Source organism: Pithys albifrons, chromosome 9 (genome assembly GCF_047495875.1).
Source record: "Pithys albifrons albifrons isolate INPA30051 chromosome 9, PitAlb_v1, whole genome shotgun sequence".
Lineage (NCBI taxonomy): Eukaryota > Metazoa > Chordata > Aves > Passeriformes > Thamnophilidae > Pithys > Pithys albifrons.
Window position 1 is genome coordinate 8836293 of NC_092466.1, and position 26392 is coordinate 8862684.

At 39.6% G+C, this 26392-nt stretch overlaps 1 protein-coding gene across 12 annotated transcripts in view; it reads left to right on the forward strand.

Moving 5' to 3' along the window:
* ABLIM1 (actin binding LIM protein 1) overlaps window positions 1–26392 on the forward strand; it is a 195875-nt gene that overhangs the window by 100728 nt on the left and 68755 nt on the right. For all 12 annotated transcript variants that reach the window (XM_071563461.1, XM_071563451.1, XM_071563459.1 and 9 more), the window contains exons 3-6: window positions 5322–5505; window positions 7018–7127; window positions 19741–19867; window positions 21004–21097. In XM_071563461.1, the coding sequence (XP_071419562.1) occupies window positions 5322–5505; window positions 7018–7127; window positions 19741–19867; window positions 21004–21097 (515 nt within the window). The remainder of the gene's footprint in view (window positions 1–5321; window positions 5506–7017; window positions 7128–19740; window positions 19868–21003; window positions 21098–26392) is intronic.

Consider the following 26392-nt stretch of genomic DNA (forward strand, 5'->3'; position numbering starts at 1 on the left):
TAAAGTCAATCTCTTGAAATGAGAAAAGATTCTAGAACTACTGGAAATGCTGGACACAGTTCCAAATAGCTTCAATCAAAATATATCTCTCATCAGTGTATGACAGAAAAAAAGTCCCCAGTGACAGGAGTGTGACAAATGGTCATCAGGATTTCTGTTTCCTAATGGTGCCTTGCAATCTCTCTGCAGTGGTTGTGCTGCAGCTTCTGAGATTTATCCTTCTCACGTGGTCTTCTGATGATACTTCAATGTATATTCAGTCTTTAAATTACTTGTGCCATCAAGAAAAGTATTGATACAAGGATTAAAAGGCAGAGAAAGACTTAGTTCGTTTGAAATGCAGAATCTTTAAACTTTAATAAGAATGTAAACCTTGCTTTCATCTATGTAGGATTTGTTGAACTGTTACACACACACACACACACAAAAAAAAGAAACTGATTATTCCTGTGTATTTGTTTGGATGTAAGTGATAAACTGAGACTTTGCCAAATTCCTTTCTACCTCCAAACAAGAGATCCATTATGCCCTAAGAATAACTGTTGCATGAATATTTCTCTGCTTGAGAACAGAACCATTATTCTCTGAAGCTTAGAAATACAAGAAAGAAATAAAACCCCAACAGGAAATTGAATTTGCACCTTATTTAATGCATGGTAACAAAGCAGATGATTAGACTTTTCTTAATGAATAGCATTCACTTCTGCAAACTGAAAGCCCATGCTCATAGAGGCTGCTTGTGTGGGTTTGTTTCTACAGTGTTGAAACAATTTTTACTTAGCATCAACATGGAGTTATTTTACTAAGGGCCTGATTTTTCAGCTCTCACTGACAATAATCCTATGGAAATCCTACATAATGCTCAGTAGGATCAAATCCTACTTCTCTTCTCTTTGAAAAAATCTGATCTCTTTATTTTCATCATCTCAGTTAAAGCTTGGAAGTGACTCAGCATAAGGATGGTCCTGGTCCCTTGGAGATCCCACACAGTTGGATTGCTCTTGAGCAGCTACATTTTGTCATAATAAGCCCCACTCTGCATACACAGACCTCAAGGCTTTGAGAGCTGACAGCAACACTGACGGTACCTGCAATCCTGTTGCCCTCCGAGGATGCAAAACAGTAGCTCCAGAGAGTAGTTCAAGACCAAAAAGGTTAGCAGGTGGCTGCTTTCCATACAGTGGGAAGCAGAACTGTATTCCAGCTTATTCCATTCACAGGAGAGGGAGGATGGTTTGTTTGTAACATGAAATTCTTCGATATACAGACTCTGAGAAGAAAGCTGATTTCCCGGTGGAGCTTCTGAAGATAATGGTTTTCTTTATTCATTTAAAGAAAAATGTGGATTTTTTTTGTCTCTATGCTTGTGGTACCTTAGGAACAGAAATGCTCCCCAGTGTCTCCTGTTTCTGAGGGGAGGTTTTGGTCATGTAAAACAGAATGTGTTCCATCATACCGAGAAGGAAGAATCTTGGGGAAATGTTATAATCCTGTAGAAGTATTTCCATGTAATGGATGGTTACAGAATACCTCTTGCTTTTGTCCTTCTCAGACATGATTTGTGCATCACTATTGGCTCCATGAAGTAATTCTTTCAAAGTTGTTTTTCTATCATTATAGGAAAAACTAAAAAGAATGTCTGACATTTCCTATTAACTGTCATCATTTAGGTACAAATTTTTCTTTTGATGACATGATATGTGTATCACAGCAATTGCTTAGATCACACCATTAGGATGTATTGTACACATGTAGCATCACAGCTGATTCCTCTTCACTGCCTCTGCTGTCTGTGGCATGAATGTTGCTGGACATATGGGCTTTCTTTTTAATAAAAACCAACCACAATTCATCCATCTTTTCTGTGGTACTTCTGTAGTTGTCATAAATACATGTGCTAAGGCAGTGTGTTTCAGCTTGAAGGGATTTATTGTTAGAGCTATGACTTCTGCAGAGTTGTAGAAAGCAGAAGAAAGAACAAAAAGCTGTTTAAATACCTTTCCTGCTGTACACCAAGTGGGGATACACTCAGGTTCATCCTTTCTGATTTGATCTCTGACTCAGAGTGAAAGCAGCCAGCTGGAGCTGCATTTCTCCAACTGGGTGACCCTTGTTTTGCCCATGTAGCTTAAAGCTGTGATTAGTGATAGAAACACGTGATAAATTGACTGCAACAATCCATTGCCAGGGCTTGTCTTTAATTCTTTCAGATTGGGGTGTGCTTCCTGCTGTGAGAATGCCAAAGGTGATGAATCTGCTGGTGGCTGACTTCTGCTTGGGCCTGAGTTCATGACTTGCCACTATGAGAGAACTTAATTCAGAAACTCTGAGTTACTGGCAAAATTATTGAGAGATTGGGTGGAAAGGAGACTTCAAAAAGAAAAGGGCAATAGAGGGAGCTTCTTTTTAATAATAGAAATTCTTTTCTTCAAAAGACTTGGCAAATAATTTAGCCCCTATTTTCATCAATAGGCTTACACCCCAGTAGCAATGAATGTGAAGAGGGTACAGCCAGCAACTGAATCCATGAACACTTTCATTCAAAGTCTGTAGTATTTTTTGCAACCAATAATCTGCCACAGACCTCTGTATGGATATGTCGAAGCTGGATTTTCAAAAGAAGCTGGAACAGAGGTGGCATTGAAAGCTACTTTTGATCATCCCAGATTATCAGACCCATTGCCTTGGCAGGTAAAGAGGACTGCAGTGGCCGAATGAGTTCTCCAAAAAGTGACTCTCTGGTAGAACTGGGGACCACAGTAAAGAGCCAGAGTTCATGCATGCAGCTTCTGAGGCAGATCCAGCACCATGCTGAGTGACTTCAGCTTGAGGCTGAAATATATATAGGCTTGGATGTTGAAGCTACAAGTTAAATTATGGCCTGTGGTTTAAATAATTGCACAGACACATGAGGACTCCATAGCTCTTTATGAAATTTAGCAGCTTCTGAAGCATCTGGTATTTACTTCTCTCCAGTTCATATGTTGTTACAACAGGATCCAATAGTCTGAAGACTGAAGTAATCTCTAACAACTTTTAGACATTAAAGCAGAATTCTCAGTTACTCCATGATTTAACTGTAAGAATCCACCCAGAGCAACCTGGAGAAGCAAACCTATAAGTAGATTTAGGTTTCGTCTCTGGACCTACAGTGGAAAACTACTACGTGGTCCCAACTCAGGAAGAGTCTAAGGGGATGTGGAGTAGAGGTCACAGTGGTTTCTGCTCAATAGTTACATGATGTTGTACTATTAGTTTGAAAATAATATTTTAAACAAAATGGAGGTCAGTAGAAGAAAATAAAGGAATGAGAGGGGTTTTTTTGTCTGGAGGTGTACCTAAAAACCAGCATGGAACATTTTGGAGCATTACAATAGAGCCTTACCAGTAGTTCTTTGCCATTCTCCTCAGTGACTGATAATTGAGTTTTGGCTGCTTGTGGATTTAATGCCACCATGAAATGTAATTTGATTGCATGTGCAATTTTATCATTGTTCTGTGCAGAAATATGCAAGTACTGATACTGCTTTAATTCTAAGCTGCATTGTAGTATATACCATTTATTGTTGTTCTATTAATTATTGTTCCAGTAACAATCATTAGATCTCTAGGTTGGGAAACAGACAAAAAGAATTTTAAATCCCTGTCCCAAATGCCTTGCAATTTGAATTTTCAAGGCAGATAGTTAGTAAGATATTAGCCCATTATGATGGGACAGCGAATGAATGTTGGGCAGAGTATTGTGCTTGGGACTTGTGGCAGAAGGATGAACCCAGTTCCCCTGATAATCTTTCTGTATTTCATATTTTAATTTTTCAAGGACTCTATAACTGCAGGGACCCAGAATGCTGCTTATTTATTTTTCCTTAATAATCAGAATTTATGATATATAATATTTCTGATATTTGATATGAATATACTTTAAAGTTTTGAAGAGGCATTGCTTGCAGAGTTAAGCCGGTCTCCTGGCCTGCTGTGAGGAGTAGTTTCTCTTACTGAATTACACAGATACAGCATTATACAGAGCAGTAAGGAGTGGCTGAAACCAAAATACCTGGGAGCAGCTGCATATAAAGTCTCGGTGCTACTGAGGGACACTAAATAGGTAGTTTCAAGTTCTTTGTTCAACCCAAGCTAAAGGCACAGTGTGAAATTCAATCTCCCATGGCACTTTCTCTTCAGGGGATTTGGTTGTTACAGGCAGGATTGCTTTCTGTCTCTGTGCTGACCAGAAATGCCAACATAGCACTATGAGTATTTTCTCAGAGCAAAACAGGCACCTGGTTGTGATGGGTTTTGGTTTGAGTCAGTATTTTACAGTGGAAAAACTGCCAAGTCACAGAAATGCTTGACTGGTTCTTCACCCTTTTATTGCTACAATTATTTTTCCCAATAAATTTATACATGGCCACAAGTCTCTGTCCAAATATTAGAGCTGTTTACCCAATCCATCTAGTACAGGCAGCACAATGTATAAAATATTAAAGCGAGATCATTTGAGATGAGGCACTCAAAGGTAACAGTAGTTCTTAGGATAGTGATTTGTTCAGAATACAGGTGGGAAATAATCTTCTATTGACTTGATTCAGTGTCCAATATATTGTTATATAGTTTGGCTGCATATATCATGAAGTGTAAGTAGAGGAGGTGTGGCTAAATTTTTAATGCTTGACTGTCTCTTCACTGCAGCTTTATCCCAATATTTCTGTCCAAATGAATAATGTAAAATCACTGTGAATATTTCAAAGATCATACTTTTAAAAACAAAACTAAAAGTATTGGTGCAGCAATAATGAAGCAGCTCAGTGCTACCTGGGGGATGGAGGAGTTAATCTGAACCAGACAACATTTCAATAATTTTTTTTTTTCTAGAAGATTCAGTACCTTGAAAGCTTCATAGGGGACATTGTTGTAGGAAAAATGTATGCTAGTGTATGAAATAGTTTAATCTGTTTTATTTATGGAATCCATATATTTTCTTCTGCTCACATCCTGTTCCGGAAGTGAAAGTGAGATTACATTGGTACAAATAACTCTGATAACATGATTAACTGGATGATGCAAGGTAACTGAGGTCTTGGTGAGGACCAAGTACATGAAACGTATGATAATGTGACAAGGAAAATTTTTTTACAAGCTCTCCTGTAGCCAGAGAACACCATCCATGTCTTGGGACATCAAGGGATGTGGTCACAGGAGGAGAAAGCAAAAATCTGATAGAAGGGAACAAGACCACCAGGGTCATCTCATTTATCAGCAGCTGAAATCCTTAGTAGGCATAGCATTCTAATGTGTCCATGTGATTTGGTTTTTTGTTCCAGTGTGTGGGTGTGACTTGGCACAGGGAGGCTTTTTCATCAAGAACGGGGAGTACCTTTGCACCTTGGATTACCAGCGCATGTACGGCACTCGCTGCAATGGCTGTGGAGACTTCGTGGAAGGAGAAGTAGTGACAGCTCTGGGGAAAACTTACCATCCAAGCTGCTTTGCCTGTACTGTTTGCAAGTAAGTCATCCCTTTCAACTGACATGGTGTGAGCCCAGTACAAGGAAAGCAGGAAGAAAGGTACCACCATGAGACATGAGTCTCAAGATGTATTTCTCTTTGGGAAGCATTTGGTTGGAAAACTTCTGCTGCAAGTCTGACTTTGAGGGTCTTCAAAATACCACTCATTTATTTGGGGGACACAGCTTCTGTGTTACATAATGTTACCTGTGCTCAGAAAGTTACTCTCATGCCTGAAGGAGTTACCAGGCTTACCTGTTGAGATAATGGACATGGGTTGAGTTGAGTTCAGGTGATCAGCTGAGCTTGGCTGGAGAAATGAGGTAAAGCAAAATTCTGGATTCAACGTTCAGGATACAAGTGAAAACATACTGAAGATTCATTGTCACATCATGTAAGAATGCATGGCTTTGGGACAACTGTGATTCCCCCTCTTCCCAAATACTGTTTCTCATCCCCAGTAACAGAACCAGCCTTCAGTTCTACAGCAAATAAAAAGCAGTTAGCTAAGCTCTTGGGATGGCAGGAAGGTGGCATTTTTAACTTTTATCTCTGATGAGTAATTGAAGTACTTTGTCCTGTAGCCTGGTATATTTTTCAAGACCTTTTCTATTGAAAGTATTTTGATTGTTTTTCTGTTTTTAAGTAAGGAGTGAATTTACTGCAAAATGGTAATCATATCATGTGTATGTTTCAGTTTTATTTCCTAAGAACAGTGTGAAACCTGATGATAGAGTATGAAACATGACATTAGTTTTCTGTACATTGACTTGCATCAATATTTTTATGTTGAATGAACAAAGATGAGTCATTGGAATAGATTAATGAAATGCAGTATTGCTGCTGATTTATTTTTGGCCCACTTAGGATGGCAGTGGAAAGGAAACAGTGGCTTAAACATTTAGTTTTGTTGAAATCAGCAGCTGTTCATTTGTTAAGCAGTTTTTGAGTGAGGTGGGGTGTGGGGGGAGGTCTGCACTCAGCAGCTAAAGCTCCTTATTAGATATGGAGATAAAAAATGTTGTTCATCCTGTGCTTTATTCACCAAATAAGAGTTAACAGCAATGTCAACTTCTGACTAACACACATTCTTAACATTTATGAGTGACTAGCTCCACATTCCTTCACTAGCCTCAAGAACAGTTCCAATTCTTCCTTTGAGTTCTCCTCTGTATCATTTGCTATCCACAACTGCACGCTGAGACCATCATAAATGTAGCTGTTGTGTCTTAGCAGATTTCACTGTCTCTACTATTCAGATAAAATACGTTAGATAATCTTTTTTAAATGCAAATAAAAGACAAGTCTAACCTCTGCTCTGCTTGCATCCTTTGGATTGGATTTCTTCCAGTGCCTGGCTTTGCCAAGGCCACATTGCAGAAACTATTTGGCCCGAATTTCTGTAAAATATTGATTGCACTGGAGGAAGGCAGCAAATTCAAGGCATTGGGAACACAGGAACATTTCTGGCATAACCTTTGCAGAAATGCATTTTTCTCTTTAACTCTCCAGGCGTCCATTTCCACCAGGCGATCGAGTGACCTTTAATGGAAGGGACTGTCTCTGTCAGATGTGTGCTCAGCCCATGTCCTCCAGTCCAAGAGAACTGTCTGCCTCAAGCAGTAAGTATTTCTGAATTTCTGAAGCCTCTCACTTTCCCAGGTTCATCAACATTTGATTGCAGCTAATGTAATTCACCTTTAGAAAAGTGAACTGTCTCTGGAAACTGTATTTTTTCTTACCTTTTTTTTTCCCCTTCATTGAAGTGCCTGGTACTACAGGTGGGAAGAGACACTTACACATTTCAATATGAACAAGTGACTTTTCCCCAATGACTGGATTTTTAAAAGGGCTGATTTTGCTTTGATAGGCACTGGAAAAGTATCTAATTGATAAAACCTGAGGTTTCAGAGTTGATAGATTCCATTTCTTTCATGTATAATTGTGCAGGTTTAAGTATTCAAAAGAAGACAAAATCAGAGGAAATTAATTTTCTTCTACTATTTAAGACTTTAATTAAATTATTCTTTAAAAGGAGTATCACTAGGATTGTGCTTCCAGTAGACTGATACCACAATGATACTGTGATCAGAACCTCAAGAAACCATTATAAAAAAAGGCAGAAATCAAAGTAAGGGCAAAAAAAGAGAATGAAGAAAGTTTGGGAGGGAAATAAACGTGGCTTGCTGTTGGGGTTTAATGCTTTTAAAAGATAATTTGTAAATTGCTGATACTAATCTCTGCCTCTGGTAGTTAATTTTTTTAATCTTTGGGATTTGTGATTCTTTCTCTGACTGTTGGATTGTACTCAGCACTCACTCAGTGTGGTTTTATAAATCAAAATGGCCACAAGCTTTCCTTGTGGCACTGGGTAGTTTTACACCACTGCTGGTTTCCTTCAGGGAGACACTGTGCATTTTGTACTGGTACTTAGCCCTGAGATCCCAGGATTATAAAGTGTTGTGTAAAAGAAAAGATGGATAGTGTTTGCTCAGCAGATGAGTCAAGCAAATCTCAGGTTATCTGATTTGCCTGAGAACATGTAATCAAACTCTTAGACAAATGGAAAATGAGAGACATTTTTGTTATTGTGCCTTTCTGTCTGTTAAGTGATGCTTTTCCACTATAACTGTAGATTTGGAGCTGAAAATGCACAGGCCTAATCAGTTAAGGAAGAACTTAGGAACTTGAAAAAAACCCCATAAGACTTAAAAAACAACATAAAAATTTATGAGGTAAAAAATTCTTCAGGCACCCAGAGAATCCTTCTGAGACAAAGGAAAGACCTGGAAATTGTATTTCAATTACTGATATTTAGGGAGCATAATTGGCAAGGACCTGCAAGGCATAGGGACCTTGGACAGTACTGATGTTTCTTTTCTAAGCATTCCACAACATAGTAGAACATGGATTACACCACCTCTGATTCTCCAGAGGTGGCACACCTGTCCAGCAGTGTGGCACTCCCCATATCCATGACTCCAGGTGCCAAAATTCCCCTAAAAGGCTAAAGTTGTTGACAGTTAGCAAGCAAAAGAGCTGGATAGTCACTTCCTGATAGCCACAGTCTCTGCTTGAATTGCTTCTTGGATTCCATACTGATGACACAAGTAGCAAGGATTATAAATAAACTTTCATGTGACTTTTGATGAGATTTATTATTCTTTTTAATCAAAATTCAGTCCTGCTGGACAAACTGCCTTACCAGAACACACAATAAGAGAGCTCCTGCTTTTAACAGTTCAGAGTGCACTGCTTGGAAATGTCCAGGTACCTGTTGCAGTGCACCTTGTTCTTTTGTGTTGCATATTCAGTGGACTGGGTTTGAAGGTCACATTTAAAAATTTGCAGTGTACTTTCCCCCCCTAATTTCATGCTGTAATTTAAAGTGAAAAAGAGTTAAAGCCAAAGTAAAAACTGTAATGTCTTTGCTGTAATTTAAAAAAATATATTATTATTTTTTTGTTGTTTGGGAATTTATGGCTTATTGTTTCCATGTTGTCAGAGGAATGATTATCTGGTAGTTACTTCTCTTGGACTGGGGAATTCTGGACTGTAGCTTCTTTTTATATACATCTTTATGTATCAGGTTAGGTACTTAAATTTCAAGGGTTGGTTTTCTACCAGCAAAATGTAGAAAATAATGCTGCTGTAGCTTAGAAGTTGGTACTGGTTATAAGCAAATTGACAGTGGTCTGGTGCTTAGATGATCCAGTCTTAAGGACCACTGCTGCCTGAGTTTTACCTATTGATGCTAAAGTCATAAAAATTAGAAAATTGATGAGGTTTTAACTTGTGTGAGAAGTAATTCAAGAACCTTAAGTCTGCCTAAATCCTTGCTCTTCATCTGTGTTAGGGTTAGGTACTTGTGAAAGAGCAGTGTGACCTTTACAATACATCTTTTCAGCCCCAGCATCTCAAACTGTTTTATTCCCTGGTGATCAGATGACTAGTGACTGAGAGTGCCCACTCTCATGATCTCTGTTAGCATTGGTGTGTTGAGCAAGTTTATTGGCCACATCACCACGTCACCCTCTGACACAAAACAGACAAGGACAAACATACAAAACAGTAATGTGAAATCTCCACACAGAGATAAAATGCTCTCCATTAGGGGCATTTTATCAGTGAATTCTCACCAAGGCAGCTGGTAAATGAAGTGATGCAGACATTGGAATATAAAAATTTCTAGTTTAGTCAGTCCTTCATTTTTAAAAAATACCACACTGTCTTGCATTTCTTCTTGAACACACAAGAGGTGTCGCAAAAAACATATCTGAGAGCAGAGCAGCTACACAGAGATCTGCGCTCTGGGGACAGGCACGTGAGGTGGTGCCAGCAGTCTGTGCCGGTGGAATCTGAGCCAGCAGTCCTCTGGCTCAAGGCATCATCTTTGAAATCCTGGAGAGACTATGTGTCTTTGAACACGGTTTAATACATTTCCCTTTTCCTCAAATGGAGATTTTTTTTTCCCTTTGGCATTTCACTTCACTATTTTCATCATAAAGCAGTTCAGTAATTAGGAGTGTTATGTTATTTTCTACCTGAGGTTGAGCCCTTTGTCTGTTGTTTCCTTACCTGGTTGCTGGTACAGAAGTTTTGGTTACTTCTGATTACCTTTCTGCTGAAAAGTTGAGTCATTTTAGTGATGTGCATGAGCTAGTTAAGAAATAGCATTGCCAAGGAAAAGTGGCCTTCCTAGAAGGATGGGACAAACCTCCCTATGTAAAAAAAGCTGAAGCATTATAATCACCTAGCAGGAGTTTTCACTTGAAAAAGTAATCTTTTAAAATGGTGGCAGAGACTTTCACAGTTGTATCTTCTTCAGTGAAATAGAATCTTGTATCCTGTATATGCAGAGGTACCCAGTGATGACACTGTTTGGAAAGAAGCACAGGGAAGTTATTTCAACTTCCCTTGCTTTGTAGCAGTGTCTCCTGTGAGTAAAGAGCACTACAGTACAGCCAAGGCATGGACCAGAGTTTCCAAACTGGCCCATGTTACATGTGCATGAATAATCCTTGGAGCAGCTGTTGCCCCACCAGCCTGTGCCAACGTGGGGATTGCACAGCACTGGTTTGTGTGTTTGGCCTTGTCTCTTTGGCACATTATGTTCTGGTTCAAAGAATGTCAGTTCTTTGGGACAAATGCTTTCATGCCTATCAGTACAGAGTCTGAGAGTTGGATCCTGGCTCACAACTGGGGATCTTTGCTCTACTGTAATATAAATAATAAGGTTAATGCTTAATAAACTTGTGGGAGAAAGGTTTCTTTGTTAATTATTTAATAGCTGTATCTCTTCAAAAAAGATGCAGTTGGTAAAGCTCCCAGTAACTATCTGCAACTCCCAACAAGGTTTCTGGTAATGATGAAGTAGAGCAGAGCCACCATACCATACCCAAAGAAGGAGGAGATGGGCAGGAAAAAAATAGGAGTCATCTTTTACTCACTGTCCAGAAAGTGGCAGGAAAGTGAGGTTGTTTCTGAAACAAAAAAGCATCAAAATGGAAAAGAAGAAAATGTACTCTGCAGTCCTCCTTTAAAGGCTCTCTAATTCTCAGTGTAGTCCAATATTCAGGACATAACTGTCCTTTCATTAGATAAAAATACAGGGGATTGTCACCAGTGTTCAGAAATAATGTCAGAGCTGATTTATAAGCATCACTAACTTCTCCATTAGAAATTAGCTAAAATGAATGCAAAATTTGTTTTAATCATAGTTCTTGGAAAAGATCTGGAGCTTGGATTTGTAACTGTTCAGCCACATTTGACTCATTTTTTTGTTATTTTGTCTTTATCCTTTTTTTCCTGAGCTGACTGAAAACTCTTTAATTCCATAGGGAAGACTTCAAACTTGAAGGGGAAAGTTGGCTGGCTGTTTGTAAGCAAGATATCTGCAGTGATTTTTGGCTTTAAAGGGTATTGAGCAACATCCAACACATGATTTTGAGCTTTTTCTTAGGAAATATTCTACAGTTTCACACTGTGTCAAGGCTACATAGTATATAGGCATTGAACAAGTACTTGGCACAGATGTAGATGGGCTTTGTCGGTGAGACACTGAGCTCAGTTTTGCCTCAAGGAATACGCACCCACAATATCCATAAAGTTCGGTGAATTTCCTGGGAAACTTAGGCAGGTGCAACAGCTTTGGTTGTGAAAGTGCATTTTTTAAATTTTAAGTTTTTTTAAATCCTCTGTATAATTGTGAACCTTCAGGGTTTCATATTTTTTGTGTGCTGTAACATGAAAGTTTTCTCATTTAATTTCTGACTTATCTGCTAAAGATAAAGAAGCACTTACATATCTCTGTGGCATTCAAGCCTTTGTTTAGGTACTGAACATTCAGATGAGGTTTTTGGGAACTTGACAGAAGGGGCTTATGTTGTCCTATGCCTCCTTTTCTTTTATATAATTTAGCAAAAAATAAAGGCATAACACACACAGACATCATCATGGATTGATTTCAAACAGTGTAATTTAAATCATTGATTTTAATCATGGTTCATCTAAGAACCCAGGAAACTTGATTAGACTGATTGATTGTAATCTTGGTTTACATTTAGATTTTTAATTATAAAATAGGAAATTATAAACATGAGGACACTCCATATCTGTACACACTTAAACTAATATACCTCTGCATAAATCATCATAAATATCTATATTTTCCCCTAGCAACTATTTTTGCTCATGAATTATGTCCAGCTCTATTTGAATGAAAGTTGAAATTTTATTTAGAATTAATAAAGTGTTGTGGATTTTTTTTTAATTTCAGAAACTGTATGAGATCTGCTAGACACATGAAGAATGTAAACAAATTAAAATTATTTTATTCTGGAACTGATGATTTTTCAAGGTTCTATAGCTTATAGAATGATTTGCTTAGGGTCACCATCTCCTTAAAAATTTTAATAGTGGCAGATGTTATCATACCTGATTTTTCCCATGGATAGGAAAAGGAAAGGAAGTTTATTCTCTGTTTTCAGATACCATTTGTATTTTAAACATTGATTTATTTAAAATTAAGATTTTAAATTAAATCCTTTATTTTTTTCAATATCACTAATTCTCCTTACTTTAATCTGAATTTGATTGTAATAACCTTGCAGGGAAACATTTATGATGTAATATATTGAGCATATGGTGGGTCCAAAATTTTGCCCTGTGCCCCTCTTTAAGAATAAAAGGAGCAAATGAACATTCCTGATGTGATACAAAGTTCACAGAAATTATGCAAACCCAAGAACAGCTCCTTTCTGGCGCAAGCCATTAGATTGTGCCTAAGAATATGCAGCTCTTCCAATTACACTGGCCCATTTGTATGATTCCTCCAAGATGATTTATTCTTTTGAAGAATGTTTGCAATTTTCAAGGCATTTTCATCATTTGAGTTGCTTTCTTGGATTAATTTTAGCCCTCACTTATGTTTCATGACAATGGCTAAATTACTCAAGTAGTCTCCATTTGCTCAGTTATTTCTTATTTTACAGGGACTGGTATTTTCACTGCTGGTTTATAAATTGCCTTAGATCCTCCTGTGGAGCTGTAGCAGCTTTTTTAGAGACCAGCTTCTGGGTGATAGATCAGCAATTGTATTGAGAACATCATTGTGGCAGGGCAGGAAGTTTCTGATGTACGAGTCTTCTATCAGAAAATTCCTTCACAAAAATTACTGGGTTTCAGAAAGGTGTTTTCAGCCCAATTTGCTTGTTTCTTTTGTACGCTTTTGTGTTACAAGTAAATTGGGCAGAAACAATTGTGAATAGACCACACAAGTGTACCAAAGAAGTGTTGGTTCTTATTTGTCCAAGTGTAACCTCAGCTTGAACTTGGAAATCAAAACATGTCCATCTCCTTAGTTTTTACAGAGGAGTGCTAATCAGAAGCTAATTCCAAAGAAAGCTCTGGGGGAGGTGCAAGGAACTGCTCAGTAAAGGGGTGTTACATGAGGAGTCATCACTACCTTGGAAAACACAACTACAGAGGAGATCCCAAGAGATAAGAGTATCTGGGAATTGTCATGTTCAGAAAGCCTACCAGGTAGTAAGTCAGGAATCAGAGGTCACTTAAAAAGAATGTGAAAATGAATTAGCTGTTAGCCAGACCTTAGTTTGCCATTGATTATCAGGGCATAAAAACCTTCCTAAAAGTTGACATGTTGCATTCCTATTTTTGGAGGGTTGTACCCTGTTGGAATTGCTTGTTTGCCAAGAGTAACAATTGAAAATTATCCAAAATAGCCTGCAGATGAAGAGACACAATGTGCTGTCCGTGAGCTGGGTATTAAACAATAAGATCTGAGCTAACAGAGTAATTCCCTTGGGATACTGTGAGTTGGAACTATGACTTTGAATTCAGCTGTAATTACCTGAACACTGAAGTGTGGTAAAAGAAATGACATGGTAAACAGCTTAGATGCACCTGGCCATGCTTTATCCTTCAGAGTAGTTTTACAACTGGGGCTCTGGGAGTCCAAAGCTGGGAAAAAAACCCAAAACTTTATTTTCCTTTCATAGGACAATTAAAAACTCTTCTCTTAGATAGTTTGTAGCACGTTTGCTCTTCTTCCTCCTCCTGTTTCATTCACTGTTTTGTTTTCCATTCAGACCCCTGTATGAAAGGTCGGGTTGCAGAAGGGAATGGGGTTGATGTTATGGAAAAAGGCCAACTTGGTGGTATGTTTCTTGCAGGGACAGTTTGAAGGAGTAGGAGGTTAAAAGGTCAATTGGTCTCACCTCCTTTGGGAAGGAGGTGGAGAAAGATGTGGAAATAAGGGAAATACTATTTCCTTTTCCTGTGCAGAAGGCTAACACAAATGTTTACATCAATAGAGAGGGGAAAAATAAAAACTCCTCTGATAAAATTATGTTGTGTTACAAAACTGACGTTGGGGAAGAGCATTCATCTTTCCAAATCACTTAAAATTAAATCAGGTGATGAAAGAGCAATTTACAGTAATGACAGAATCACAGAATTAATTAGGTTGGAAAAGAACTGTAAGATCATTGAGTACAACCTTTGACCAAACACCCCCTTGTCAGGCCCTGAGTGCCAAGTCCAGTCTTTCCTTGAACACCTCCAGGGAGGGTGACTCCACTCCTTCCCTGGGCAGCCCATTCCAACATCTAATCCCCCTTACTGAGAATAAATTTTTCCTAATGTCCAACCTAAACCTTCCTGGTGCAGCTTAGATAGTAAATAAAGATATAGGACTAGGCCCAACCCTGATCCCTGGGGCACATCACTACTGACATCAAGGATGTGTATTAACCTGTTTATTAAAAAGGCAGGTCAAGGGCACTCAGATGGTTACAGAGACTTGTGCTGCAAGCACAGAATGCCAGTCCATGCCATTGTGATTTCTTTCCATATTTAATCCACTGAAATGATTTTATTTTCTTTAACTATTTGTTTTGAAAATATCAGTTTTTCCCAACTTGCCATTTATAATAAACTGTCAAGGCTATACTCCACTTCCCATGGGAAATTTATTTCCCTCCATTGTATGCACCCAGCCCCTTATTGTTAGATTTCAGGAGTGCAAGGCTGCCTGTGTGGGTTTGTTTTCCCTTCAGCAAAGGGCAGTAGTGAATTTTTTCTGATAAACATTTCCCATCCATATACTGGTAAGGAGGAGGGGATTGGCAGCAGATTTCTTGAGTTACATACTCAGATTTAAATCCTGCATGCAAATTCCCAATATTGTATGTCCTCTGACTCCAGAACTCATCACTGCCCTGATGTCTAAATGGTTATGCTTTAAACTTTGAAAACATTTATCACACTGTAAATGTAGTGCATTTTTCTTTTTAGCCTTGACAGAAATATCTTGATGATCTGGAAAAGCCTGAATGATATCATCAAACCTTTTAATTTTAAAACAAGGCTTTAGAAGGCATTGTTTGATCTGTGGTTAAAAGGTGACAGAGGAAAAACTCTAGTCTTTCCTACCTCTACAAGAAATTATAATTGCACAACCTTCAAATTGCCTCAGAAGAATGACTGGGATATAAGTTGTTTTTCAAGGTGACTAAGAGCTATTTATAATTAGAGATTTTTTGACCTTGACTCCAGTGATAATATTTGCCTCTTTCTTCACTTTCAAATCACTTGCTCTTTAGGTCCAGCTATGTTTGACAATGTATTTCTGTGTATGTCCAATTAAAACTTGCTGTTCCTTTAAAAAAATAAAAAATATTCACAAAATCCCCACCCCAATTCTGCCTGGTTTTACCTGTTTCAGAGCAAAGCCTGCTGGTGTTTTTTTACAACTAATGTATCTGTGTTTTATAGGGAGGAGTTAAATAAAGGTACAAAATATCCATGATGTGTAGGGGTTGTGGCAGCTCCAGACTTTATCTAGACATGTGCTACTAATGGCCATTAGGATTGAAAGGAACTTTTGGTGACTTAATTATTCATCATTAGGTCAGACTGCTCTCAGTTCTGTTCACAGGGCTAACCCTGCGTGGAGCAGAGTTGGTGCAATCATTCACATGACTTTGCATAACCCTGTTCTTTAGGACAAAAGCAGGTAGAGGTGATTTCTCTTTCATAAATTACATGGGGTGAGCAGAGAGTGTGAAATAAAGATATATTTGCTATTAAATTTTCAAAACTGTCTAGATGGGAGTGGGTAAAGTCCTGTGCTGTGTGCTGAGGGTTAATCCAGCTGTATCAGCTGTGAGCCCACCTGTGCACTACTGGCTGGGAGCAGGGGAGGGAGGCAAAGGCAGAAAATCCTCTGCTTAATTTAGACAGTGACGAATGGGTTGCTGTGCAGGATGCTTCACTCCTGGATGTCTGGGGTGATGCAGATGCTAAAAAGGGAAACACATTTTCTCATGTCTTTACAAGCAGGGTGTCATGGGTGGCAGCTCACCCTGGCCTGCATCTTTTTAGTGAGGCTGCTTAAGGTGCCTGGAGGGTGGAGGTCTTCATTATTTATCATATTACAGTGCCATACCCTGTGCCCCCACTTTGCCATGCCTTTGGGCTGGCTGATTCCACATCACAGCCCTTTTGTCTGGGCATTTGCTTTTGTACCTGAACACGTCAAAGATGACATATATATAGAAGTGCACAGAGGAACTGTACTGCTCACTCTGCATTTTAACCAGTACACTGCACTTTCTGCCTCCTCCTCTCCCTTATCTCAGCACAGCTGAACGCGTGGATGTGCAAGGAGTGGGAGTAGGGAAGAATCCAGGTTATGTGGCAAAAAATAAAACACAAGGAATCTCAAGGTCAAGGGGTGCAGTCTGTTAGACCTACCTGTGAAGCCAGAGAGAACCATGGTGGGAACCATTGTACAATATCTTGGGAAGGGTTTTCAGATTTTTTTTTTAGTCTGCTCTGGCATATGGTTGTGGACCACTGTTCTTACCTCATGGCCCTTTTATTTGCAGCATGTGCTGGTTATAGGTTAGGCTGATGCAGGTTGTGCTTAACATGATACTGAGATCCTGCCTGCATACACTGTGTGCTGATGACATTCAGCCAAAGGCTTAAATGTGCCTCATGCAGGCCTGAGATTATAATGGCTTTTATTTGTAGAATTTGGATGAACAAATGGTCTTTTCTTAGCCCAGCCCAGCCCTATTTCCTTTCTATTTTAGGAGATAATAATTACTAGCTTTTCATGTATATACCAAACAGTTTTGCCAGAATTAAAATCAGGTTTATATAAAAGCCATCTCAGCCTAATATGACAGAAATGGGCTATTAGTTTACTTTGATTCTAGACATTCAATGTGTCTGTCATATTAGCAGAATGGAAATTGTTCATTTTCTTTTGCAAAACACTTCAAGGAACCCAGAAAGAGTAAGAGATGTCATTGTTGCTAAAGAATAATAAAAGAATGTTACCAACCCCTTGTATTAAACATGAGCACAAGATTAAGTCTGGTGCTCAGACTTACTGTGCCTTTGGCTTGCAAAGAGGCAATTAAACAGTCAGAGGTACGTCATGGATCTCTACTTCCTCCATGTAACTGGTTTTGGCATCACTAAAGATCAAGATACTAGACTAGGCAGACCTTTTGGGTAAGGCAGTTTTTCTATTCTCACTGCCTCAGAAATTCAGTCAGAAACAAAATTAAGTGCTTTTAAAATCTCCATGTCTGAGAAATTTCAGCTTCACAGAAGCTTCTTGGATAAAAGTGAAAAAAGCATGGAAAGTACAGTGGGTTTTTGAGGGAAAATGGAATGGAATGTATTGCAGTTTGGCAGGACCCCAGGCCAGGGCTGTGGAAGCTGGCACACTAGGAAGAGGCAGTAGTGCTGGGAGGCTGAGAAATGGGTGCTGATTTAAAACTGCAGCTCAGCACCCACTGAGAAGACTGAAGGGAAGGTCTCATTTGCTGTCACAGTCAAAGGCACGTTGTGTCTTTTCAGATTTAGCATAAGAAACTGTGGGCTGGAAGGGACCTCAAGAGGTCATGTAATATCCTCCCAAAACCAAAGCCAAGATCTGCCTACCAAAGCCACCCTGACACGTGTTTGTCCCTTCCTCAGCCTTATGCTGGAAATTCCAGAGCCTCCTTTGGTGACCTATCCCAGCCTTTACTGTCATTACAGAATGGCATGGAGCCTTGAGCTGTCACAGCAGGGCAGAGGGATCCATTACATGGTGTCACTCCTTGTCATTTCATGATTTCAATTTGTAACATATGTCCTCTAGAGCAAAGTCCCGGTCTTAGGACATCTCAGGGTTGCTTTTCAAGTCCAAGCCATGTCAACAGTTTGTGACTTGCATTTTATCACAAGATACCCTGGTGTTTAGTCCCCCTCCCCTCTTTCTTTAAGGGATTTGAGAAGAAAAAGAATGCTGATAGAAGGAGGGATGTGCTGGAAATGGTGACCCGGATAGCAGGAATGCACAGCTTATATTTGGGGCTCTCTCACCCCTTTATCCAAAAACAAAAGCCAGGCCCTGTAGTCAAAGGGATTGACTCTCCTCTCATTATCAGTTGTGATAATAAAACTTAGACTTGCCCTTTTGCAAGGCGTGGTGTTGCCTGGGCTGTAAATCCATGAGGAGATGGAGGTTTTCAGGCTGTCCCTGTTCACTCAGCTTGAGCCAGTGGAGCCAGGGGGATCTTTTCCCTTCTGCCTGGGCTTAAAGGCTCAGATTGCTCTGTTCTATTTCTCTCCATTTGCTGCTGTTTGTTGATGTTTCAGGCAGGTAGAGAGGATGTTAGATTCACCAAAGGAAGACCGAGTTTGGCGATAATAAGATATGGAAAATCCTTTGTTCCAGGCCATGTCCTCTGCGGCTTCCATGTGTGCCTCGGCTCATGGGCATTCCCTTTCTGCTTCACTGGGTTTCCAGGCCTCCCCCTCCCTCGGTGCCTCTGTCCCCTGAGGCTGGGCACAGAAGCTGTAGCACAACCCTGGCAGTTCAGTGCTGTCACCACATCAGTCTCTTCAGATCTTACCATGTGCTGGATTGCCCCTTAACAAGAAATCTCTGTGTATTTTATGTTTGAATAGAAAAGAATGGAAGCTTGGGGCGGAGCCAGAGATTTCTGATGTAACAGGAGATATTGTGGCATCCACTGGGACAGAGGATGGCTTCAGTTTGCATTCTGCCATCAAGGAGTCCCTCAGAATCGCACTGCAAACTGAGTGTTTGCTACCAGGGTAGTACCAAAATTCCTAAGAGTCCTTTTGCTGGTTAGAGACCATGAGAACTTCAGTTTCCCACACCTGCAGGTGGAAGACAATATGCCCTTCCATGCAGCCTTCGCTGTTGTCATACGGCTGTCACTCCCTGGACAAAGGTGTGCCCTGTTGGTGGCCGAGATGTGCCACCGCCCCTGAGCTGTGCGGACACGTGGGGCTCTGCTGCCACCCAACGGGGACACGGCAGCATCCTGGTGGCGGCTCGGTCAGGTCTTGATAAAAGCAAAACCACAAACACTGGTTGCTGTAGAACACAGGAACTCTTTGCAGGAATGATTTTTGTAGATTGTTCCTAACAAAATCTGAAGTTTGTATTGTGCTTGCTAGGCAGGCTTTGAACCATAAATAGCATGAAAAACAGAAGAGGTACTTTCACTCTTCTATGAGTATGACTGAATCTTTTGTACAGGACCTGGAAAAAGATGTACCTTTGCATTGCTGTGTAGTTCTCCCCTTTGGTTAACAAGTGTTGTGATGGGTGGGTGGTTAATGAGGGTTAATGAACCAAGTAGCTGACAACAAATGCATCTGTTTATTTATTTGCAGATTGTGCTGGCTGTGGAAGAGACATAAAAAATGGACAAGCACTGCTAGCTCTGGATAAGCAGTGGCACCTGGGGTGCTTTAAGTGCAAGGCCTGTGGGAAGGTCCTAACTGGGGAATACATCAGCAAGTGAGTAATCTCTGCATCTCTCCTGAACTCACAGAAAGCAGCTTGCAGCAAAGCTCACCCTTTGGAATCCTGTTTTTACCTCCTTTCCATATACACCAAAATCTTTGTTCCCAGTGAGAGCTGAGTTAGGAAAGGAAAGTAAACTGCCAAGTGCAACTGAAAGGTGATGTTTAGTGATAACAGTCTATATTTAAAACCAGGGATAGATCTCCATGTGCCTGCGGAGGATTAGGTGGATTGCTGCATATGCTTTCTGTATTGGCCAGATAAAGTGTTGGGCCATTTTGTTTTTCTACATGTGATTTTGAGGGGAAAAAAGTAGGAAATATCCATTTCTTACCTTTGCTAGAAAATAGAGTAAACTTGATGATGTGATTGACCTGACACTGCATTTCTCATCTCCATATAAGAAACTAATGAAGAGGGTTTTGAGCAGAAGAAAACATAGAGGAAGAGAATGGGGGAAAGTGATATAATAATAAAATAGAGGGAATGAAGATACAGCCTCTTTTTCCCCCTTTAAGCATATAAAAAAGGGAACAAATAAGGAAACAATATATGTTTCACAAACCTGTCATTCAGCTGTGTATGCTATTTAATAAAAAGTAGTATTTGTAATTTCTAAAAAAAAAATTGGCATCTAAGAAATATTCCTAAGCTGGCTAGTGTCCACTCTAATTCCATGTTTCGTGTTCATACAAAAAAACCTGCATAACCTTACTCTTAAAAGTAGTTCCTTATAGTCTTGCAAACTACCAAATATTTTTTTCTGAATAAAAACTACCTCCCTGTGATAATGACTGTGATCTCCTCTTATCCCCCACAGACATAGCCCCACTGATTCCCTGTAATTGCACCACCTGTAAGTGTAGAGAGACTGCTCTAAAGAATGAGATTTATTTTAGTGGTTTATACTGGATACCTTTTCTTGATGGGAATTTAAGAAATAATTCTAAGAGGCACTAGTGAGAATATGACTTTATTTTTCTTCTAATATAAACTATTTCCCTTTAATTCTCTCTGTTTGCCTGTTTGTGTGTGTAGGAGTTCCAGACTGAAGACAAAGGAAGAGTGTTAGTTGCACTGTGACCTGTTTATTAAAAGGTGGTTTGTAATTTGTGAATTTTCCTTTTCAGAGATGGTGCTCCTTATTGTGAAAAAGATTACCAAGTGCTTTTTGGAGTCAAGTGTGAAGCATGTCACCAGTTCATTACTGGGAAAGTCCTAGAGGTAGGTGTTTTCTAACTAGTTTAAGAATTGGGCCATGTCCCATTATGCCCTCGTGCAACTGCAGAGAATACAAAAATTCTCATAGGAAAGGTTTTTCTGCTGACTTTAGAGCAAAGGTGCTTATTTTGAGAGCTGTTTTCAGTGTCTTAGTTTTGCAGTCATCAGGAAAAGTATGTGATATGGAATTACTTGTGTTAGTTTCTATGGATCTTTAATTTCTATTTTTCTCTTTTCATGGTGATCTGCACAGTCTATTGCAGTGCAGATTTGATATATTTATAGGAGTATTTTAAGTACTGGAATGACATTTGGCAACCATAAGTTTCCTGAAGCTTACAACATGAGATTTCCACATGGTCTGAGTGATGTGGAGAAGGTGAAAAGGAGAAATGTGCTGGAGAGGTAAATTATATGTTCAGAAATGATAAGGTAGAAACCATCTGAGCCACCTCTTAGTTGGGGTCCTCAATGTTCTCACTGAAACTAATCAAATCTTTTTAGAGATGTTTATCTTTCATTGTTGGTACTGATCTTCATCTCCCATGGCTGTCATAAGTCCCCTTTGAGCTGGAATCCTTGAACTATGCATGATCCCTGTGTGTCATTACTGAAATGTTTAAGGGGTCAAAATGCAGACAACTTTCCTTGTTACCTTGTCACTGAGATGTGAGGAGCAAAACTGTTATCTCCTTTCCCTGTAGAAAACTGTTCAATGCAGAGAACCTAAGCTTTGAGCACAGGTCTGGAGCTGGGTTTTATGTTTTTCAGTGAATAACTGAAAATAAACCTGAAAGTGTTACAAAAAGTAAAAGCAGCTGGAATTTGTTGGTGAATGTGTGTTGCAGGTTCTCTTCATTGGTCCCATCTCTGTGTGAGCCCTCACATGAGAAGTTTCAGGGCTGACATAAAGTGGTAACACTTGTGGGTGTAGTTCTGGGGGTTTTGCTGGTTCCATATCCAGAATATTAACCAATGAGGGACTCAGAACACGTATGAGCTCCTGGTGCATTTGTCACTGCATCTACTGGAAGGAAGTACAGCTCTTTCATTAGCCAGATCCTGAATCTGCCTCCTTTGCAATGTGTGTCTAATTCCTTTGGAGGCCCACACAGATAATTAGTGAGAACAGCCTGAGTTTTCCCTTGAGTAGAAAGGCATGTTTCTGGCTTTCTTCTTCTGGCCTGCTACCATCTGCTTATCTATTCCTGTCTACTGATGAGTTTTGTAATTTAGTATTATGTATTGGTGACACCACAGTTGCATTCCTGTGCAGGAAGCACTGCAGGAGAGAAATAATTGGATCTGTGAGATTGGGAGACATAATTTTTAAATTATTTTAGGTGTACATGGTGGGTGTTCTAACCTACAAGCAACACAGTCTGTTCAGAGGCATGGATATGAATATGAGAAAAGAGAAGGGTATTGGAGTCCATGGAAAGCTGTGAAAAACAAGCTATTCCTATCTGGAGCCTTTTGTGTAGTGGATGTGAATACGTCAAGGTTATAGTGATGTTATTCTTCCTAGCATCAGTGAGGAAGAAACCTAGATCTTTGAGCTGTATCCTATCAGAACTGGATAAATTGAGACTAAGGAAAGATTAGTTCAGTTGAGTTAGAACTTGGCTGTTCATCACACTCTAAGCTAAAGTTCAGGTTATCTTAGGTGTTGTGTCCTGGGCAGAACTTTTATGCAGTAATTTTGTCCCCAAGGTTAGTTTCTCACTCTTCTGGTGGCTATTTATTAGCAGAAGATGAGACACCATTTTGCTGCAGCAATGAAACACATCCAACCTCTTTCAAGTGTCTACCTCTTCTAAGAGTCAGTCAGATAAAAATAGGGTTTTTTCCATTTGACCTACCCCCTGCAGAATCAGAATTTGCTGATGAATTAGAAACAGAGCCTTTGAATGATCTTATCAATAACAGAAACATTAAGCAGGATAAGTTCTGCTTAGAGTAGAAATTTTGTATGAATATTTGTGGCTTTCACTGATTATCAGAGACATAACCCAAAATACTGCAGCAGAGGGCAGCAGTGGTTCTCAGTATGTAACTCAGACCAAACTCCTCTAAGGCCTATGCAAGTCTTGAAGGCTCACTGCTGTCTGAACGGTGAGGATTGGCCAAGTCCTTAGCAATTTCCACTAAAAAAAATCAGTGCTGTGTACTCAGGGAGGCCATTCAGACATTGGCTTATCTGCATTACAGTGTGCACTAGCAGCCTGGGGAGTCATGATTAGAGTTCTCCAGATACCATCTGGGATGCAGGTGCAGGAGAGACATCCAAACACTTTGTGTCCTTAAGTGGTGCTTGAAAAGTTTAGAGATACAGGTGAGCAGTAACATTCAATAATCAGAGCGGTTTATCAGAACTGTGGGCTTGTTTCTTGTCTCATCACTGACAGAGAAGCACAGTTCCAAAGGGGCAAGACTAGTGCCTCTAAACAGGACTAGAGGAACTAATAAGTCAAAACTTAGCATGAGAAAATCATGTGTCAGCACATATGTCCCTTTGGGCAGAAAAGCTAGTCTAAGGCTGGGGTCAGAGAATTACATAAATCCCCTGGTAATAACGTAGATGAGAGGTCGGAAGCAGCCACAGGGCCACAGGAGGTAATTCACAGAACAGGATGCCACAGTTCAGGGAGGGCTGCAGACCTGTTTGAGGCAGAACAATTAACAATCCCCTTATCCTGTACGGGAAATCACCCACAACCTTTCAGTACACCTGAAGTTTTAATTTAGATGAAGCCTGAGATTCTCCCAGGAGGATTACTGACTGTCTTCCCTCTTTGTTTTCTTTGGCAATGATCCTTTGGCAAATTTGGGTGGTTTTGATGATTTATATCATGTAGGTTGTCTCTTGTCCTGCTGTTTCCATATTGGAAAGGAAACCACATCCTTGGTGTGAAGTAGCACAGTCGTAGGAATTGCCTAGGTAGAGGTTATGACTGCCCAGCCCAAGTTATACCTACTAACATGCAGTAGGAAAAATCCTAAGACACTTTGTATTTTGCCTTTGTTAATAAAAATGGCTGTAGTAAATGCCCTGTAGTAAATATACTGATCAATATATTTAATTTTATTTTCAATAAAATATTTCATTATGTCACAGGCAGAGTATACTATCTCATCATCTTCATCCAGAGAAATTATTAGAAGAGATTGGAGGAAAGTATATGGTACACTGTATAAACTTCCCTCTAATGGATCAGAAGAGATTAGCAGTAAGCCATTGTAATGCCACTTTATTTTCTGCTTATTACATCTAGAACAGTCTGTAGGAAAACTGAAGGGAAATGAAAGCATGAAACTTAGCTTTGGATTCACAGAGGTACTGTCTATTTTACTGGTAAAAGACTATTTTTTTTAAATTTTATTTAAAGTTGAGATTTTTGAAACACTTGACTTGCAGCTCCAGCTCACTTTGTCCCTCAGTATGGCTTTAGCACTTTTGAAACATCAGGCTTTCAGTCTCCTACAATGAGCAGCCAGCAAGATACAGACACTCCTGGTGTGGACCTAAGAGTCTTCATCTCAGAAGAAGCTGAGCTGTGCCCCTGGCACAGCACCCTCAGCAAAGCCTGACAGAAATCCAAGGTTTGGGCTTACACCTTGAGATTCAAGCCTTGAGAGGATGAGTTCCCTCCAGCCTCTCTGTAGAGGTGATCCCTCTGCTCAGTCAAGAAATGCATTACTACAAAAAGAGTATTCTGCTGATGTCCATTTATTTTGCTAATATCCACAAACTGCAGAAGAATGCTCTTTTTTTAACAGGGCATAGATCTTACAACTTTCAGTGGCCATGAAAAAATGCAAGAAAAATAGCATGTGCATTTAAGGCAGCTCAGATATTTCTGATGTATTATTTGGCATATAACTTTCTGTGACAAATAGTCACAGTCAATAGATGAGAGCATGGCAACACAATAAATGTGGTAAGCATCCAGTGAGGAAGAGATACTGCAACTTTCTTGAGCATACCGGATACTTTAATATTTCAGTGTTTCAGGAAATGTTGTCAAGGCAACAGAGATCAGTGTTCTTCCTTGAATTTCTCCAGCAGAAAGGAATCTTTAGTTATGAAAAATTACTCATTTCCCATTAACTCTGTTGAAAAACATTTTTAGCAGGCAGTAACAGCATAGTCAGAGTGAGAACTTTAACACAGGCTTTCCACTAAGCTTTGGCTTTCATGGCTTCAGGGTTTGCCTACTGAAAGATGCCTGTCTAATCCTAATCCTGCAAATCTCTGTGTAGACTTGCAACTTCACAAATCTAAGTAAACTTCAGTGTGTATTTAGTGATTTGAAAGATTTTGGCCTAAATAATTTTTGTCTAATGTGGTTTTCATGCACAATGTAACAATTGCTTCAGGGCTTAATTCAAAATCAATTAAATCATTGAGAAGGTTCCCATTGACTTCAGTGAATGGTGGCTCATGTCTACATCCAGGTATTTCATCTTTGCTTCTCTAAAGGGTTTTACAAAACTTCTAAGTGGTATTCATTTAGTTCTGCATAAAGAGGACACGAGGGCAGAAACAGGTGGATATTTTGCATGTAATCAAATGGAAGACCTGAGAATAAGATCCGGATCTTACAATTTTCACTTTTTTTTTGGCAGTAACTGATATGAACAGGATTTGATCTCATGATCTAGAGATGTATGTATCTGCTCTCAAATCCCTCAACCGTCTTGCTACACTACCCATTTACTTTGGTAATACTATTTGCTTAATATTAACTGGCAAAGAAAAAGCCATTGTGTGATTTCTCCTGGCTGTGCATAGCTCTAGTTCCTGTTCTGAGGGGCTGCTGCCCGCCCTGGGTTTGCTTCCTGTGCACTGTTGAAGCTTGCACCCCACCTTGTAGGCAGTGGCACAGTGCCATTTGCACAGATGGACCTGGGACGAGAAATGCCAGGGCACCAGAAGGTTCCCCGGACTTCAGCCTGCGAGGTCAGGTCAGGTTCTAAATATGAGTATGATACTGTAATTTATGCTGAGCTTCTCCTGATTTTAAAGAGGAATAGTAATTCAAGATGTGGTACTTAACATGAAGGAGGTTTAGTGCTTTCAGATACTCTTACTTTAATTTCCAGAATATTAGGATATCTCATTTGTGCTGTAACTACCTCTGAAAGATGTCAGCTCTGAGACACCTTGACTTCTGAAGTTAGAAAGTAGTAATGATAAATGTGGGGGGCAAATCCAAAAAAAACCAGCAAAAGCTGCTACATTTGTCAAAGAAAATTGTATCCATATTTAAAAGGCAAAGAATGTGAGCCACAAGA